This window comes from Nyctereutes procyonoides, unplaced genomic scaffold, assembly GCF_905146905.1.
Source record: "Nyctereutes procyonoides isolate TBG_1078 unplaced genomic scaffold, NYPRO_anot_genome, whole genome shotgun sequence".
Taxonomy (NCBI): Eukaryota; Metazoa; Chordata; class Mammalia; order Carnivora; family Canidae; genus Nyctereutes; species Nyctereutes procyonoides.
The window spans coordinates 8,794,090-8,812,963 of record NW_026575146.1 but is presented as its reverse complement, the minus strand read 5'-3'; the positions used below and the strand labels follow the sequence as shown (position 1 = coordinate 8,812,963).

General features: G+C 38.4%; 1 protein-coding gene across 7 annotated transcripts in view; it reads left to right on the top strand.

The window, feature by feature from the left end:
* SYNE1 (spectrin repeat containing nuclear envelope protein 1) overlaps nucleotides 1–18,874 on the top strand; it is a 255,312-nt gene that overhangs the window by 42,803 nt on the left and 193,635 nt on the right. For 6 of the 7 annotated variants that reach the window (XM_055311232.1, XM_055311233.1, XM_055311230.1 and 3 more), the window contains exons 22-33: nucleotides 2,929–3,072; nucleotides 3,402–3,557; nucleotides 5,267–5,431; nucleotides 6,920–7,092; nucleotides 8,449–8,602; nucleotides 11,306–11,449; nucleotides 12,257–12,421; nucleotides 13,921–14,238; nucleotides 15,713–15,868; nucleotides 16,023–16,193; nucleotides 16,968–17,294; nucleotides 18,539–18,691. In XM_055311232.1, the coding sequence (XP_055167207.1) occupies nucleotides 2,929–3,072; nucleotides 3,402–3,557; nucleotides 5,267–5,431; nucleotides 6,920–7,092; nucleotides 8,449–8,602; nucleotides 11,306–11,449; nucleotides 12,257–12,421; nucleotides 13,921–14,238; nucleotides 15,713–15,868; nucleotides 16,023–16,193; nucleotides 16,968–17,294; nucleotides 18,539–18,691 (2,226 nt within the window). The remainder of the gene's footprint in view (nucleotides 1–2,928; nucleotides 3,073–3,401; nucleotides 3,558–5,266; nucleotides 5,432–6,919; nucleotides 7,093–8,448; nucleotides 8,603–11,305; nucleotides 11,450–12,256; nucleotides 12,422–13,920; nucleotides 14,239–15,712; nucleotides 15,869–16,022; nucleotides 16,194–16,967; nucleotides 17,295–18,538; nucleotides 18,692–18,874) is intronic. The other variant, XM_055311234.1, reaches the window with a different exon arrangement.

Genomic DNA, 18,874 nt, shown 5'->3' with positions numbered 1-18,874 from the left:
TGCAATATAATCTAGATACATCCAGGATATGGTAGTCATTCAAAGAAGGAAACAACTAACTCCACTTGTAGAAATCAAGGAAAGTTACCAGAAAGGTGACATTTAAACTGAAACTTGAAGGCTAAACATTCTTTGAATCTGCCAAGGCTGACCTGCTTTCAGGTAGAAGGGACTGAATGTGCAGGGCCAGAGTGTCATGAGTGTCAGCAATGGGGGACTTTGAGAAGTTTGACATCCATGTGGGGTTTTGTGGGATGAACAACAGAGATAAGATTCAAAATTAGTATTAGGGCAAGATAGGAAATGTTTTGTGTACTAAGCAATTTGATCTTGACTCTTACCAGGTTTTTTTTTTTATCTGAACCCCTAAATAGCATTTATGTTCTCAATTTTTCCAAGGATGTAACATAACCCAGAGACAATGATGCGTAAGAGAAAGGTTAATTTATTACAGAGAATGGATGCTTTAGGACACTTGGGCTTAGTTTTTTCTCAAAATTTTAGTTGAAAAAGGCTGAGTAAGGAACCTACTGGTTTTCAAGTTGGAGATAAATGTGTCAACTCTGACCACAGTGTAGACAAGAATGGGGAAGCTGCAAGACCAGAAAAAAATTCTCATAATGGTCCAAATGAGGAAAATGAGGGAATTAAGGAAATAATAATGGATAGAGAATGATCTCTAAGGTAAAACACCACAGGATTTGGTAGCTAACTCAGTGAGGGGCATGAGGAAAAAGGAGAAGTGAAGTGTGAGTCTAGTTTTTAGTTTGGAAGATGACATGAATGGTAATGCCATTATCCTACACATGAATATAGTAGAAAACGTAGTTTTAGAGGGGATAGAAAAATTAATTCGATATAATATGTGTTCAATTAGATGGGCCTGAAAGATACTCAGCAGGTATTGCCAGGAAAGTAGCAACGAGCATAAGTACAGAGTCCAACAGAGAGAGTAAAGCTACAATAACAATGACAGTGAGCATTTACCAGTGCCAGCACCAGTGCAAGCACTGAGTATGCATCAATGACCATAACCATTCTCTGAGGTAGGAACTCTCTTATTTAGGTTTTGTGGATGAGGAAATTAAGGCAAAAGGTGATTTAAATAATCTGCCAAATTCTTACTGCTAGTAAGTGATGAAGACAGGTTCAAACTTAGGCACTCTGACTTAAAGTGTTATATAAATACAGTTATATAAATGTGGGATTTTAAGAGTTTGTAGATGGCCATTGAGACCTTGGGAGAAATAATTGGAAACATGTGCAGAAAGAACATTTAATGGGAAGTCTCTACAGCCCCATAGAAAAGAAGTATATGAGAAATGTTAGGAGTTGTTTGACTTAGTATCAAGCTCTTATTCCTGTTCCTCAGGCCCCCTGCTCACAGCCTGTGACTTCACTCCTTACCTAAGGAACCCAGCCATCTTGCATTGCTCTGCTTCTTAGCTCCATTTCTTTGTAGAACTAAATTCCTAATAACATGGTCTCCAGTTTGTCCTTTAGTGGTCCCGTGAGACTTCAGTAATAGAATGATGGAAACACCTTGAATTTATTAATTTATTTAATTGTTCAATAGATATTTGTTGAGCATCTTCCATTTGCCAAGGACTATTCTAAGCTCTTGGGATATAGCAAATAATAAAACAGAATAGAACTATTGCCCTCATGAAGCTTAAGTTTTTATAGAATGCTCTAGGAATAATCCTGGTATCTTACATTTGTGAAGCACTCTTAGTTTTCCAAAGCATTCCTACAGCTGCATGTCTCCCTAAGAGGTGACCACGGCAGGTATGACTCTCCCACATTGTAGAAAATCCAGCTCAGATGCTGACAGAATCTGGAGCATTCTCCCACAGTCTCCTGCAGCCCTTGCCACTTAAATTTTTCAGCTAACCTTTATGGATTTGTTCTTTGACAGTACTACCTAAAGTTCTGATTTAAATTTAAGTTTAAAAGCCTTTAGTATGTTCACATGATAGCATAACTTTCAAACTCACTTCAATATAGCATTCTTATAAATAATAGAGGATATAAACACCTTTGCGAAAGTTAAATGGTGCTGTATACAACTTTACCAAATACATTTTACAGCTATTAATACCTACAAAGTATTTATGAAAGCAGTCACAGCTTCTTATGTAATAAACACAGAACACTATGTGGTATTTTTTTGGTATCTTTATTAATTAGAATAAACAAATTATTTATTAAAAACATAATTAGCATACAAACTTTATGCTATTTCTTATCCCATCATTAATCAAAATTGACAAAATGTATGTTAGTATTTATTGATATTTGTACAGGGTACCAGTGGTGTGTCCCAGGCCCTCTCCTTGCAGAGCTTGTAAGCTAGTTGTGGAGATAAGACATGCTGGCATGAGATGAAAACTCACAATCTAACCCAGTCTGTGATAAAGTATAGTGACTGATATTAACAAGTGTGATAGAAGTTGAGAAGTGGGTGTGAACTCTGTTGTAGGCTGCATAATGAGGCAAAAACTCCTTTTTGAAAAACTTGTGCCTAAAAGCTCTAAAAAGATATTAAAAAATTCCGTAGGGGCTACAGTGAAAGATAGAATGTTCTATGTGTTGGGAATAAGGAAAGAGGGCAAAAGGGTGAGGAGGCCAGACTGCATTGGCTTTCAATGTCAAGTGAAGGACTTTGGACTTGCTATTAAAATCTGTTTTTGGGACACCTGGGTGGCTCAGTGGTTGAGCATCTGCCTTTGGCTCAGAGCATGATCATGGAGTCCTGGGATCGAGTCCCACATTGGGCTCCCTGCATGGAGCCTGCTTCTCCCTCTGCTTGTGTCTCTGCCTCTCTCTGTGTGTGTGTCTCTCATGAATAAATAAATAAAATCTTAAAAAAAATAAAAATAAAAATAAAATCTGTTTTTATCCCTAATGTGATTTAAAACCTCATAGAATCTAAAGATCCAAATGAAGGACTTTGAAGTAAGTGCTGAGCCCGTCCAGGACTGGCTGAGTAAAACTGAGAAGTTGGTGCAGGAAAGCAGCAATCGCCTGTATGATCTGCCCGCAAAGAGGAGGGAACAGCAGAAGCTCCAGGTAAGAGGACCCCCGCCCTCTGGCCACATCCTTACCCCTGTGCTCTGCACACCTTGCATTCAGGTGGACCCTGGTTAGGTTATGCTGTCTGGAGATGGAGCGTACCCCTTCCCAATTTCTGACACATTCTGTGTTTCCTGGCTTTCCTTTAAGGTGCAGTCTGTTTCTGTAGTCTGTAGTCCTGTAGTCTATACGGTGTGTGGAAATAACAAAGCCTTCAAGGCACACCCCTTGCTCGCCATGTTTATTTCCGTGTCCTTTGGGCCAAAGCTTCATCCGTGATGTGCTTTCCCCCAGCCTCTTAATAGTAACTTGCTTGTGCTTTTCAGTCTGTCCTTGAGGAAATAAACTGCTACGAGCCTCAGCTCAACAGGCTAAGAGAGAAAGCTCAGCAGCTGTGGGAAGGACAAGCTGCCAGCAAGAGCTTTATGCACAGAGTGTCGCAGCTGTCTTCTCAGTATCTAGCTCTAAGCAATTTAACGAAGGTAACGCCCGCCATGTCCTTGCTGTGTGTGCGTGTGGTCCTGAAGCCACAGATCTGGAGCCTCGGTAGGGTTGTGCGAGGTTGTGTGCTGGCTCGGGATAAGGCATGTCAAGTGTCTTTCCTGGCCTTCCAGTCTTTGTCAAGCATTTGTGCCATGTCACCTTTGTGTGCATGTCTGAAAAGAGGCAAGAGAGGTTTCAAAGGCTGAAGAGACCCAATCTCTGTTGTTGCACAAAATATTCTCCTCAATACTGAAATGAGATGTTCTCTAGGGCTTTTACCTTGAAGACTCGAAGTGTAAACATAAGGCAAAGTTCAGAGTTGGGGTCTAAACAATCTCAGATTAAATTATTTTAGAAAAGCATGAATTCAGAGCAGTTTAAATTTAATGGATTTAACATGATGAGTTTGTGATAATTTTTTTAATTATAGTTGTCAAGGATGTGTTGATGGAGAGTTTCATTCCGTATTCTAGAGCAGAGCTCAGAATCGGCAATGACTCACATAACTGATTAAATATCTTTTCTAATAGTTAGAAAAAAAGTAAATGGGATACCATCATGACCTAATTTAGAATATTCAGCAGGTATGATGCAGGCTCATCTTGAACTTCATCGGGCAGGTCTACCTTCAGCTTCATGTGGCTTGTAACATTTGTTCCCTGTATTTTTCTTTTGCATTTCAGATCTTAGAATATAGGGAACCTACCGTAATATGGCTTCACCTATTTTAGTGCGGACTTACTTCAAGGTCTGCTAATTTGTCCTCAATAAGCATCATTGAGACAGTTACACTAGTATAGATCTTACAATAAATAGTTTGTTTCATCCAGTTTTTTTCTATGAATAAGTTCCTTCTCTTTTGTCCTTAGAAAACCTGGGATATATCTGAAATTAGAATGAATTAAGGACTTCTTTCTAGTCCTTTGTATTTATTTAGATATCCAAAATCAATAGATATTTGAATGCTTTAAGAACTGTAAACATAGTCTTTATAAAATCTTCACTGTGTCAAAAATAGCCTCTAATTAATAAATAAAATCATATCTATGGTCCCAGTTTTAAAAATTTAGGATTACGGGATCCCTGGGTGGCGCAGCGGTTTAGCGCCTGCCTTTGGCCCAGGGCGCGATCCTGGAGACCCGGGATCAAATCCCATGTCGGGCTCCCGGTGCATGGAGCCTGCTTCTCCCTCTGCCTGTGTCTCTGCCTCTCTCTCTCTCTCTCTCTCTCTGTGACTATCATAAATAATAATAATAAAAAAGAGTTAAAAAAATAAAAATTTAGGATTACTACAAAATCTCAGATAGTTACCTTTTAGAACTGGCCACAAGGTAGGCCATATAAGTCCATGGTATCAGTTAAGCCAAATGTGGTATGGGAAAGGTAGAAACTATTCTGATTCATCTCCCACGTAAAGAATTAGGAAAAAGGTTTGCTCATTCCAAAAAAAAAAAAAAAAAAATCACAGTTGTCCTAAAGAAGATTAGTGACTAAATTATAATTGTAATCATTCTGCTTTTGACCCAGTTATTCTAATTACAAAGATACTTCCCACATCTCAGATCAATACAGACTTGCATCGTATTTGTGCAGCACAGGAATTTATGTCTGATTGTAGTTATGAAACTATTGGTTAGATTTACAGTTTGAGCATCTATAGGCTGTAAAGTAGTATGGACAGCTGGAAAACGATTTCTGTCATTTCCAGGAGAAAGTGTCAAGATTGGATAGAATTGTTGCAGAACACAATCAGTTCTCCCTGGGGATTAAAGAGCTCCAAGACTGGCTGACAGATGCAGTTCACATGCTGGACTCTTACTGCCACCCAACATCCGACAAAAGTGTGCTGGACAGCAGGATGCTCAAGCTTGAGGTGTGCATTTTTAGAGGAAAGTCTCTAATTTACAGAATTGTTTTTCTCAAAATTTCTCAAGTCTCTGTCTGGTGTGATTATTTCACACTCTCTCTACAACAAATCCAAGAATGCTCTATGGGTGTGATCCTATTTGCAGAGGGCGGCTTTGACTGAGCATCCCTGAATCATTTGACCCCAGATATGTCCACTCACAAATACTTGACAAAAATTAAACTAAAATTGCCATCAAATGTAGTTACTTGTTTGATACAGTTAAGAGATGTGTTTCTAATTACATCATAGACACATTTATTCTTAGAAAATATTTTGATGAAACTTTTTTTAGAGCAAGACATTTCCCATCTTCGTCAACTTGCTTGTCTGCCTGTACCCTTCAGTCAATTCTTCTCCCATCCCAGCATATTAGTTCTTTTTCACATTTGTGATAAAATAACTGTTCTGCAGTCATTCACCTGACGTTCGTTTGCTGGGTGTCTTATAGGAGACTGGCACCCTGTCTTGATTTCAAGGACTCAAAAATGAATAACATGGTCATTGTCCTCCAGGATTTCATTGTCTGAAGCTGGAGGCTGACACAGACAAGTCAGTAAAAAACAGGAGTATGCTTGTGGTGCTACAGACACATGAAAGAGTGGGATGTGTGGGAGGGACCTGGTCCAGATTCAGAGGAGCTTTCTCAGGAAGTCTCCTACCCAAGCTGTGATTTGAGAATGGTATCAGCAGAAGCAAAAGCCAAAGAAAACAAATAGCATGGTGTGGGAGAAATTGCTAGTAGTTTCTTCTTGTCGAAGCGCTAAGTGATGGCAATGAGGGGCTGATGCTGAATCTGTAGATGTTGGGAGGGTCCAGATTAGGGAGGGGGATGAAACTTTGCCTTTTAAGTGATAATGCCAATTTTATAACTTTGAATTCAAATTCCCTTCTTATATAGAAGAAGAAGAATGCCTGTGAAGATCTCAAAATATATAAATTAACATTTAATATCAACTGATATAGTTCTTTAGGCTTGTTGTACTAGAGACCTTAACATTATAAAGCTCTTCATCCTGTGACCTTTGAAAATCTATGAATTCTACTGTACTCTATTTTTCTCTATTGAAAACCAGTTGCTGTGATGAGCACTGGGTATTATATGCAAATGATGAATCACTAAATTTTACCCCTGAAACTAATTTTAAAAATTGATAAACACACCAAAAAACAAAGCAAAAGAAAACCAACAAAATAAAACTTCAGTGGAAGGGATTATTCAGAGAAGAATTGAGACCTAAAAAGCAAGACCCCTTGGAGACCAGCAAGTGACTGCGGATTGGTTATTGACTCTCGCCAGCAAGTGATTCTCCCACGTGCCACCCAGTGAGCCGAGAGATTCATGGCTCACCTGCAATTGTATATCATTCTACTGTCTTCAGGAGCTCTGAAACATTTAAAGCCAGAAATGCTAAAGATGCAAATGACAAAGGACTTCTGATTTTGTTTTTATAGGCTCTATTATCAGTGAAACAGGAAAAAGAGATCCAGATGAAAATGATAGTGACCAGAGGGGAATCTGTCCTGCAGAATACCTCTCCAGAAGGCATTCCTGCTATTCAGCAGCAGCTGCAGAGTGTGAAGGATATGTGGGCTTCCCTTTTGTCTGCAGCAATTCGGTGTAAAAGGTAAGTGAACTGAAGCCAACTCCTGCCAAGCCATTACCAAAAGATCAATATTACAGCATGGTAACAGACTATTCCTGGAGTTTCCTTCCTTTCCTTTCCTTTACCTTTTCCTTTCTTCTTATTAGAACAGAAGAAACTTATAGGTACACTCTTGCATTTAGGTTGGCCTGCCATACCATGCCTATGTTTTAATATAACTACATGGTTTGTTACATGTGTTCATTGCTTAAAAAGTCACAAGATAAATAAGGGTTTCATCATCTAAAGATATATTATTTAAACCAAGTATTTACTTGGGATTTCCTAGGGAAATACCAGTAGGTGACAGGGGAGACAGATGAGGAAGGAAAGGCAGGCGATAGAGGGAACGTTCTCAAGCAGGTTACCCCAGCAGACAGTTGGAACAACATTGAGCCGGGCAGTGCTGGGAAACAGTGTAGAACACGTGTCTCAGAATTATGCACTGAGGACAGGAGAACTAGAATGTTTGTAAACAGATTCCCATGAGTCTCCCATGAAGAAGGCAGTTGAGGGCAACAATCCCTGGCACTTCTCACCTGCATTGCACTCAAGCTGAGCAGGCCCTGGGGACCAGAGAATGCCCTCAGGTCGGGAGGGCTGAGAGCTGGCAATCAGAAGTCCAGCTGACAGTGTGCTGCAGTGGTACAGTTGGAGGGTAAATAGGGGTGGAGTACAGAGAGTGTCTGCTACAAAACAACCCAAAGCATGGTAGTTAAATTAGGCACAGATGATTAATGGAGTAGAAAACATAACATCCATAGTGAGAGGAGGGCTTAATTTATCTGGAAGAGAAGTAATCAGGTTAGACCAGTTCAGAAAACGTTACCCTATTTTTCCATCATGATTTTCTGACTTTTAAATCTCATGCAAGATAGTTACTGTACTTATTCTTACTTAGTTCTTCCTTCCTTCTCTTGTTAATTCATTTTTTTCTCTCCTCTGGATGTCCTGCTCAACTTGATGGAGTTAAGTACTGATTCTCTTCCTGCATAGGGTCTTGGCTCCAGAAAAGCCTCGTAGAGAGGATCTCTCCCAATTTTCCCCTCAAGTCTCTCCCAGGGTCTTGTGTGACCTGCTTATTGATTCTAAGTTTTATGTCCAGTCCCACTACTCCACTCATCGGCCTGGACTTCATGGTCCCTTGCTTCCTGAGGTTAGGCTTGTCAAGGACCCAGACTCAGGTGTGATAAGTCCTGTCCATTGAGCCCACCCCAGCTGGCCTTTGTCCTGATCTGTGGACTCCCTGTTGGTGGAGTGGACAGAGCAGGTGCATAATAAAGATGGGACTTACATGGCTTCTCAATGTAGATTATTGTCCTTTCGCATACCTTACAGTCAACTCGAAGGAGCTCTTTCTAAGTGGACAAGTTATCAGGATGATGTTCGACAGTTTTCCGGTTGGATGGACAGTATGGAAGCCAGCCTAAATGAATCTGAAAGGCAGTATGCCGAACTGCGGGAGAAAACAAGCGCTCTGGGAAAAGCCAAGGTGGGAGCCGGATTTCAGATTCCATTTGCCCTCTGGCAGACTTCTTCAAAATGCCTTAGTTACATATAAATATGACTACCTGTATGCTAGGGTTGTGCACATAGGTAAAGTGTGTTTGGGGCTTTTACTATAATTTCTAATGGCTTCTTAATCTTTTGTTTGTGACTATTTGGGAGTGAAAATTTTCTCTTCCAAAAAAAATTTTTTTTTCTCTTCCAAGGAAACTTTATAGATTCATATTCATTTAAATTCATCATGTACATTTAAAATTTGACAACTTGTAATATCTTTTAATATCTTCAGCCTACTCATCATTAAGAAGTAAAAATGCTTTCTTTTTATCACATCTTTTGTACTTCTACTTTTGTACATTTCCATAATGCTTATATTGGTATAGTGCTACATATATTTTTTAAATAAGTAGCTAGCTAAGTAGTTAGCTGACAGGATATTGGGGATATAGTCTTAAATCTTTTTATTAATAATAGTATTCAAACATAAAATCAAATAAACCTTTGATTTATATCCTTACTCGAGGGTGTATTTATTGGATGACCTCAACCTTTATCACGTTCTAATCAGTACTTATTACTTCTACCCCCTAAAGCCTTCAAATTCTGATATTCTCCATCTCAGTTCATTTGTATCATCTCAGGCTGAATATCCTACATTGGAAAGTTCATTATCCCCAGATCCTTCTTTCTTATCCCCACTTTGAATTAAGCATTAGGTCCTGCTGATTTTATCTCAGAAATGTCTCTTGACTATAATCCATCTTCCTCTTCCTAAATTGCAACAGGCTCCTACCTCCTCATTTTGTCTCTTGTCTCTCCACCTACGGTTATCTTCATATGAAGGCGAATGTCTCACTTTCCTGCCTATGGGTGCCATTGTCTATGGTACCCAACCAGTTTTCTTTATCTAGTTTGTAAGAATTTAACACTCTCCTTTGTCACCCTTGTTTCCTTCACTCTCATACCCTTTCTTCCCATGCTTCAGCCTTACTGTATTTCTCACTATTTCCTGAAAATGGCACTTTAGATGGAACAGAGATTCCTTGCCTCTGCTGTAATGATCTAGCTCTACCTCTGTGGCCAGCAACCTTCCACTCACCTTTCTGAATTGGCAGAAGACTTTTTGCTGCCATACTACCACCACTCTGAGCTTACTTAGTTCTTCTGTTCTCTATCGTTTATATCTCTTTACCAATTACATAGAATATATGCTTACATGTCTCTTGTCCTCAATAGATAGAGATGCTTAACTTTGTTTTAATATCCTACCATTTGTCTCTCTGTATGACACAGAGCAAATGCTGAATAAAAGTTATTTGAATGACTAAATGGCTTTATGGGACCTATGCCAAGTCACTTAACATTTTAGGGTCTCATTTATGCATCTGAAAATTAATAGAATCATAATTATCTACCTCATAATATTGTTATAATGATTTATTGCCTATTAGTTAAATTATTCATCTATTCAATAAATATTTATTGAGATCTTGCTACATGCAGGCATCATGCTCAATCCTAGGCAAAGAAAACAGAGAAGGACTGTATTCTGGTGAGGACACATACTCTTCAGAGTGCATGAATAAATAAATAATTATAACTGGTGATAAGTGCTAGGATGAATGAAGTGGCCCATGGTGAAAGAGTAAACTGCACAGAGCTAGTACAGATTGCTGTAGTGGAGAGAGGGACAGGAAGGTCCTCTCTGAAGCAGCAGACTTGTAGACCATGCCAGAAGGAGTGCAGTGCAGAGAAGTTATCCTGGGGAGGAGGTGGGAAAAGAGCGGTCCAGATGGAATAATCAGCATGTCCTCAGGCCGTGAGGAGGGGGAGAATCTGTCTCAACATGGGAACTAGAAGAAGGCCACATGCTGCTGGAACAGAGAGTGAGCAGAGTGAATGCTGCCAGGTGAAGTGGCAGAGAAGCAGGAACCTGGCCGTGCATCGCCCTCTGGGCTCACCTGAGGATTTCCACTGGATCCCCCCAGCCTAGGGAAGATAGTCAATGCTTTGAGCTGGAGAGTGACAAGATTCCATCTACAGTGTTAAAATCTTTTATCACCCAGGCCGCTCTGTGGAGTGGGGAAAAGGAACAGAGTAAGAATTGGGGGCAGGGAATCTGCCTAGCAGGATATTGCAAAAGTCCAGTAAAAGATGGTAGCAGCATGGGCTAGGGAGTTTGCAGGAGACGTGAGGACAAATGTCAGGACATATTCAGGAAATAGAACTAAAAAGATTTCATTGTGGATGCATGACAGAGAGTAGGGAACAAGTGTGACTTCCAGTGTTCTGAGATGGCCATCTGGGTGGCATATGTGGCATTTGCTGCTTGAAATAAAAGACTGAAGGAGAAGTGGATTTGGGGTTTGGTGGGGGCTGGAGAGAAATGGGAATGGAGTGGAGATTAGGAGCCTGTTTTTGGACAAATTATGTTTGGGATATCAAAGTTAATTGGAATCAGTATCTCAGACAAGTTCTGAACCATATGTGTAACACACACACACACACACACACACAGAGTCAGTCTATATACGTGTATAGATGGACGGATCTATCCATCTACTTGTCTAGAGGTAGATGACCTAAGATCACTTGTCAACTACACAGTTAAAATATCTTAATTTTAGCAGTTTTACTAATACGATGGTATAGATGGTAACTGCTTTATTTTCTTTTAAATGTTCTCTAGTTACTAAGTGAAGAAGTGCTGAGTTACAGCAGCTTGCTGGAGACCATTGAGCTCAAAGGGGCTGGCATGACAGAGCACTATGTCACCCAGTTAGAGTTTCAGGATCTTCAGGAGAGATACAGAGCCATCAAAGAGAGGGCCAAGGTATGCCTAGCCATGTTCCATGCAGACTCCCTGAATAGGAGGGGTTAGACCTATGCTTATTTAAAGAATCATTTATTTTCAGGAATGCTGATTTGTAAAAGTACAAAAGAACAAATGAGTTTTAATAGTTTAATCATTGGTGAAACCAAACAAGAGCCTTTAAATACTGTTAATTCATGAAAGTTACTGAAGGAAAATAATTTTCAATAAAAATTCCCAGAAGTTAACCAATTTAAGAAAAAAAAATTGAGCAGCTTCATAATGAAGAGTCATAAAAATTTTAATACATTTTGTGATGAGAGTTTTCTAAAGCAGTAAATACTTACAAATAATATTTATCATTCTTCATTTAGACTTCACAAAGAAACTAAAAATAAGTTTTAAACATATCCTACCTTATTAGGCAAAGTACATGAAAAATTAAATCCACAGTAAGTCCTAATCCTCACTTATGGCACAATATAAGAATTTCACGTTTCTTCATTAGCAAAAGTATATTCTTATGACCAGGAAAGTTAATTCATTTTTTTGGCATTTCGTGTAATATCTCATAAGACATCAGGTAGTTAATTCAACAAAATGATCTTCAAGGCCCCTTTTCATAGTGATATTATGTTTTTATATTTTTTAAATAAATCTTGAAGCTTCATTCTTTGAGGAAATCATACTCCAGTGATTTAATAATCATGTTTTCCTAAAATTCCAAAAATGAGTTCTTATAGTACATCAAAACCTATAGTACACTATAGTACCATAGTGCATGTGGTAATGTATTCTTATCTTAATCATCTTAAATGCTGATAATAGGAAGCAGTAACCAAGTCAGAAAAACTAGTTCGCCTGCACCAAGAATATCAGAGAGACCTAAAGGCATTTGAAGTTTGGCTGGGACAAGAACAAGAAAAGCTTGACCGGCATTCAGTTCTTGAAGGTGATGCTCACACTCATGAGACAACATTGCGGGATCTTCAGGTAAAGTCTACTTCATCTTAAAGGAATTTTCATTCTGAATATGCAATTATTATTTTAGGCAATGGGAAGTCAGTATGACCGTAATCCTATAAAGAGCTGATAGTTACTAAGGGAGATTTGATTTATGGCATTCTGGGATCTCAGTAGTATATGGAGAGAGTGCTACACCAATAAACTACAGCGTATGGCTATGATGTTTACATTTTAAATAAAGTTTTATTGAAACATAGCGACATCCATTTACTTATGTATTATCTCTGGATATTTTTGTGCTGTAATGGCAGAGTTAAATACTTGCAGCAGAGACTGTATGGCCCTCAAAGCCTAAAATATTTACTCCTGTGTCTTTTTATTTAAAAAAATTGCCAACCCTGAATTAAGAGAATTGTACAAAATTAACTTTAAAAAAACTAAGAATTTTGGAATAAAGTTTCTGTTTGTGGACATTTTGATTCATATTTTACCATATGTCTTGTTATTTTCCATTTACAAAGCATACAACATTCTTGGAGTGGCATCATAGCTGAGGAAAAATGTATCCATTAGTTTGAACCACAAGAGAGCTCTATTTTTGTAGATTAAAAAAATTGTAAGATATCAGAATTTCAAATGGCTTGAACTGATGTTGGGATTTTTAAAATAATACCACATTTTAACTAAATATGTTGAAACTTTTAACATTCTTGGTGAGATATGACTTAGTTCCCTTTAACTTTAGATGATCAGATCAAGTAACAATATGGATTCTTTAAACATTAGAAAAACGAGTATATAACAAACATTGTTTTGCCAACATCCTTGAGGGTGTAACAGTTTTTCTTTCCATAAAAAATAGTTTATGTTCTTCAAGATTTAATTCATACCACATTCATAGGGTAAATCTTTGGGGCTTCTGCTTTGGTGGAAGAAAAGCTATTTTTTTGTACCTGGGAGTTCCTAGTGGGCAGGTATGATGATCAGCCTTCCAGGTTTGTATGCCCTGTACTCTCCAGGGTCAACTTTTCTTGACCATCACATCTTCTAGAACAATTCTGGCAAAGGATCCTTCTTAGCAAAAAAAAGAGTCCATTGTTCCTTTTTCAGCTACAAATATAGTACTGATCTCATTCACTGTCTAAACAAAAAGGCTTGGACTCTGAGTAGTTTATGAGCCATAAAAAGCCTAGGTTATTCTTTTAAACAAAACCCCTTTAATCACAGATGGTTTTGCCTGTAAGCTGAAAAGTCAAATTTCAAAAACTGTTTCTAAGATGGTTAAGACAACTATTGGGCTATGTGTGTGTACATTTATGCAAGTATGTATGTATTATGATCATTTTACTGGAAACATATCTGAGTCTTTTGACTTGAGAAACAGGGTTCAGTGTTAGATACACTTTTTTGGTATAAGACAGAATAAAAGAATTCTTTTCTAATGTGAAGTTCAAGATGGCACAGTTGACTTGGGTGAGACATGATAACTTGTGCAGGTGTAAAATATGCATACCTTTCCCCTGCAGGAGCTACAGGTGCGCTGTGCAGAAGGGCAGGCACTGTTGAACTCAGTGCTGCACACCAGAGAGGAAGTGATACCATCAGGCATCCCCCAGACAGAGGATCGGGCTTTAGAGTCTCTCCGGCAGGACTGGCAGGCTTACCAGCAGAGACTGACAGAGACCCGGACTCAGTTCAATAATGTAGTCAACAAATTGAGGTTGATGGAACAAAAGTATCAGCAAGTAGATGAGTGGCTCAAAACACTGGAGAACAAAGTGAAAGTTAGGACAGGGCGTCAGTCCAACAGGGCAGCCAAGGAGATACAGTTACATCAGATGAAGGTACAACTCTTATAAATTCTTGATCTTTGTCGAAGTATCTGTGACCTTGCATAGTTTGTTTCATTAAAATATTTAGTAACTTTTTTGGTCCAAGATTTAAATTTTGCAAAATCTCTTCCTGCTGGCAGCAAAGAATTACTATGTAGAACATTCTTCTACAGCAGTTATTTAATAGAATTTTAAATTAGTCTTTAATAAAATATAATTTAATTAAATGTTTTGTACTTTCTTCCCATACCCTATTGCCTTGCTTTGTAAGGATACATGAATAATAGTATTGAAATCATTTAAGTTAAAAAAAAAGAAATCATTTAAGTTTGTGGTTCTCATGTGAAATTGCTCTGATGTAATGCATTGAAATAATACTTGATAATTAGTTTTATTCTAACTTTTATTCAAATTCAGTAGGAATGATCAAAGTAATGCTTAGGCCTTTGGAATTTCTCTTTTTTTTTTTCTTTCTTTCTTTCTTCTTCTTTTTTTTTTTTTTTTTTTAGATTTTATTTCTTTATTTGAGAAAGAGCATGAACAGGGAGGAGAGGGAGAAGCAGACTCCTTGCTGAGCAGGGAGCCTGAGATGTGGGGCTGTATCCCAGGACCCTGGGATCATGACCAGAGCCGAAGGCAGACAACCAACTGGGCCACCCAGGTGCCCCAGGCCTTTAGAGTTTCTTATCCATATTCATCTAGTTTAAAATTTATCTAAAAGAAGATACAAAAATCTATGCCACTCTTTCTCTTTTAAAAAAGTTTTGAACCGGGGAATCTCTGAGTGGCTCGGTGGTTTGGCACCTGCCTTCCGCCAAGGGCGTGATCCTGGGGTCCCGGGATCAGGTCCCGTGTGAGGCTCCCTGCGTGGAGCCTTCTTCTCCCTCTGCCTGTGTCTCTGCCTCTCTCTCTCTCTGTCTTTCATGAATAAATAATTTTTTTAAAAAATCTTTAAAAAAAAAGTTTTGAACCAGTGTAATATATACAGAAAAGTATTCAAACTCATAAAGAATAGTTTTTGTCAGGCAGCCCCGGTGGTGTGGCGGTTTGGTGCCACCTGGGGTGTGATCCTGGAGACCCGGGATCAAGTCCCACGTCAGGCTCCCTGCGTGGAGCCTGCTTCTCCCTCTGCTTGTGTCTCTGCCTCTCTCTGTGTCTATAAATAAATAAAATTTAAAAAAATAGTTTTTGTCTCATTATAATACAGTTTTTCATGAAGCTTATATTAGACACATTTTCAAAACTACATCTCAAAATAAATATATTCTAAACATACACTGAAATCTTTACTATTAGGATGATTTATATATTTTTTAATACTTTTTTCTTGTACTAAAGTATAACACATACAGAAAAGTGCCCAAATAAGTGTACAGTTTTTATCATATTGCCATAATACAATTTTTCATGAAGATTATGTATGGTATATATATATATTTCTTTGCCTAAGATTAAACCTGTTTCTGCAACATTTATGGCATTTCAGAAGTGGCATGAAGAAGTCACCGCGTACAAAGATGAAGTTGAGGAAGTGGGAGCCAGAGCACAGGAGATGTTGGATGAGAACCACGTGAGCAGCAGAATGGGCTGCCAGGCCACCCAGCTGACTTCCAGATACCAAGCCCTTCTTCTCCAAGTGCTGGTGAGTGGGCTTCCAGTGCTCACTACAGGCCAGCAAATTTCACCAGCGAAAATGTTCTCCCTTTCATTAACTTCTGGTAAAGACACACACTTATCAAAAGAGGCACTGGTATAGGTCTGTAATTTACTGTCCAATTCTGCTTTTCCTTTTAAAGGAACAAATAAAATTCCTGGAGGAAGAGATCCAGAGTTTGGAGGAATCAGAATTATCCCTAAATTCCTATTCTGATTGGTACACCTCTACTCATAAAAATTTCAAGAATGTGGCCACCAAAATTGACAGAGTAGATAAAGCGATGATGGGGAAAAAAATGAAGATGTTGGAGGTAGGTGTGCATACATCAGACTTGTCTCCAAGCCTTTGTTCTTCCACATTGCTGCTCTGTTCCCTAGTGCAGGCATTGGGAGCATGTGTACCTGGGATGAGTGATAGTTCATGGCTCACACTTCACTCCACATATTAAGTTATAATCTCTGTAAGACTAAGAGCTGGCTTTCAGTTCTTTGTGATGCCATGTCATCTGAATGAGTAGACTTGGTTGTTTATATCTGAATTCCAGTTTTACACTTAAATGTTAAGAGAAAAAAATTATCCCGAATTCATGGCCCCACATACTAAAAAAAGAGTTTTTACTCATATCTTGAAGAATACTACTAAGGATGAGAAGAACATCATATTCTTTTTTAAGTCTCTGATTTGAAAATGATATATTGATCAAGACTTGTTAAAATCGGGATCCCTGGGTGGCGCAGCAGTTTGGCGCCTGCCTTTGGCCCAGGGCACAATCCTGGAGACCCGGGATCGAATCCCACATCGGGCTCCCGGTGCGTGGAGCCTGCTTCTCCCTCTGCCTGTGTCTCTGCCTCTCTCTCTCTCTCTCTCTCTCTGACTATCATAAATAAATAAAAAAATTAAAAAAATACTTGTTAAAACTTATATTGAAGTAAAGAAAAGAAGATTCTGACTCCTGGCAGATCACCTCTTCATAAAACTTCAAAAATATATCATAAAGAGGAAACTCGAGAATGGGACTTGAAAGCCTTTTCTTTAAAAGGAAAGAAATGCTAACTCTATATTTGCTTCCTGCTTACTCTCTCAGGGTTTGCTAAAAGACATGGAAAAAGGCCATAGTTTGCTGAAATCAACCCGAGAGAAGGGAGAGAGGGCTCTCAAATACCTGGAGGACAGCGAGGCAGAGACATTAAGGAATGAGATCCATGACCACGTGGAGCAGTTGAAGGAACTGACCAGCACTGTCCGGAAAGAGCACATGACTCTGGAAAAAGGCCTTCTTTTAGCAAAGGAGTTCTCAGATAAATATAAAGCACTAACTCAGTGGATATCAGAATATCAAGAAATCCTACACACTCCTGAGGAACCCAAAATGGAATTATATGAGAAAAAAGCTCAATTATCTAAATATAAGGTAGTGTGCCATTACTCACTGACAAATGCGTAGGAGGGTCATACGTGTAGGGACTTAAATGGGAGAAACATGAGAGCCCTGGTGTGTGCAGGTGCTGGAAGATATCCCTAATGTATCTGTTCTGCTGCTTGTGAGTGATTGATTTGTTTAGGTATGCTACATCAGACTTATTTTTCCACTCAGAAATCCTATTTGCCTGATATTCAAAGATTGTATCAATAAATGGAGATCTATTCTAACAGTCTGATTCAGGTACATGGGTACTCCAGATGAGTCTTCCTGGTATCAGGATCTCATATCTGTAAACTTTATGTCTTTTATATAGAGTCTTTCCTTCATCTTTTGGCACCCAATACCTATAAGCTGATCTATGGTGAATTAAAAATGAGATGCCATATTTGTAGGAAAATAAGTTCTAATTAACCAACTGTAGTTAAACATCTTAGAAATTAATTTTTGAAAGAATAAATGGTGATATGGATATAGCTATATAGGATATGTAGATATAGATAGTTCACCTGCTCAAATCTTTGAAACAATTTGTTGAGGCTTATATGTGGAATAATTTGTGTTCTAAATTTGACCCAAATTATTAGCAATATTTTTTTGAGAATTTCAGTATGATAGCTTCCCTTGTAGCTTTTCCTGCTGGAAGCTTTTTCCTCCTCTAGCCAATATGTCTTTTCCTATTATTGGGTTTTTGTGCCAAGGGTAGCAGTCTGTCTTTTGAAGGTGCCACATTAGATCATAACTGCCTTTCTCTTTTTTCCCCCCACTGAGTTCTGGATATTTTTAAATAGCTCTTTTAGCCTGTCACAGCAGTATTGCACCTGGAATCTAAATCTCTAACTTCACATCCAGTTCAAACTGCAATTAACTTCACAAGCTAAAGTCAAATGATAACACCTCACTTCCTTTTGTATAGAGTTTTTTTTTCCCCTCCAGTGGAAGAAATGTGGTAGGAGCCAGAAATATGAACTATGTTAAACTTAGCTAAAGGTGATTCTTTTCCATATGTCCCTCTCCACATGTGAAGGGCTATTTGCTATGTTACTCTTACTCTGTATTTTAAAACTTTATTATCTCTAAAAGTTATTCTCTAATGTTTTACATTTATCAATTTATAAAATATGCATCAGATCTTTGTTTGAGGTAGATCATCTCATACATGGCACAGACATATGTATATATTCACCTTGATCACATAGATGAACTGGCTCTTTTTGTTTTTCTTTGTACTTAAGTCACTTCAACAAATGGTGCTGTCCCATGAACCATCAGTAAAATCAGTGAGAGAAAAAGGTGAAGCTCTCCTGGAGCTGGTGCAGGATGTCACTTTAAAGGATGAAATAGATAAACTTCAAAGTGATTACAAGGACCTCTGTGATGCAGGAAAGGTAAGGAGAGATCAGAAATTCAATAAAAATGTGTTTATTTGACAGAAAGGGGTCTTGACTTTTTTTTTCTGTTAGAAAATTAAGGGCTGGTATGAGTCAGTCTTTTTCCTTTTATTCAGATAAGATTTTCAATGATATGATTCTTTATTTTTTTTCTGTTCCTAGTAATTTTTAGAAATATGT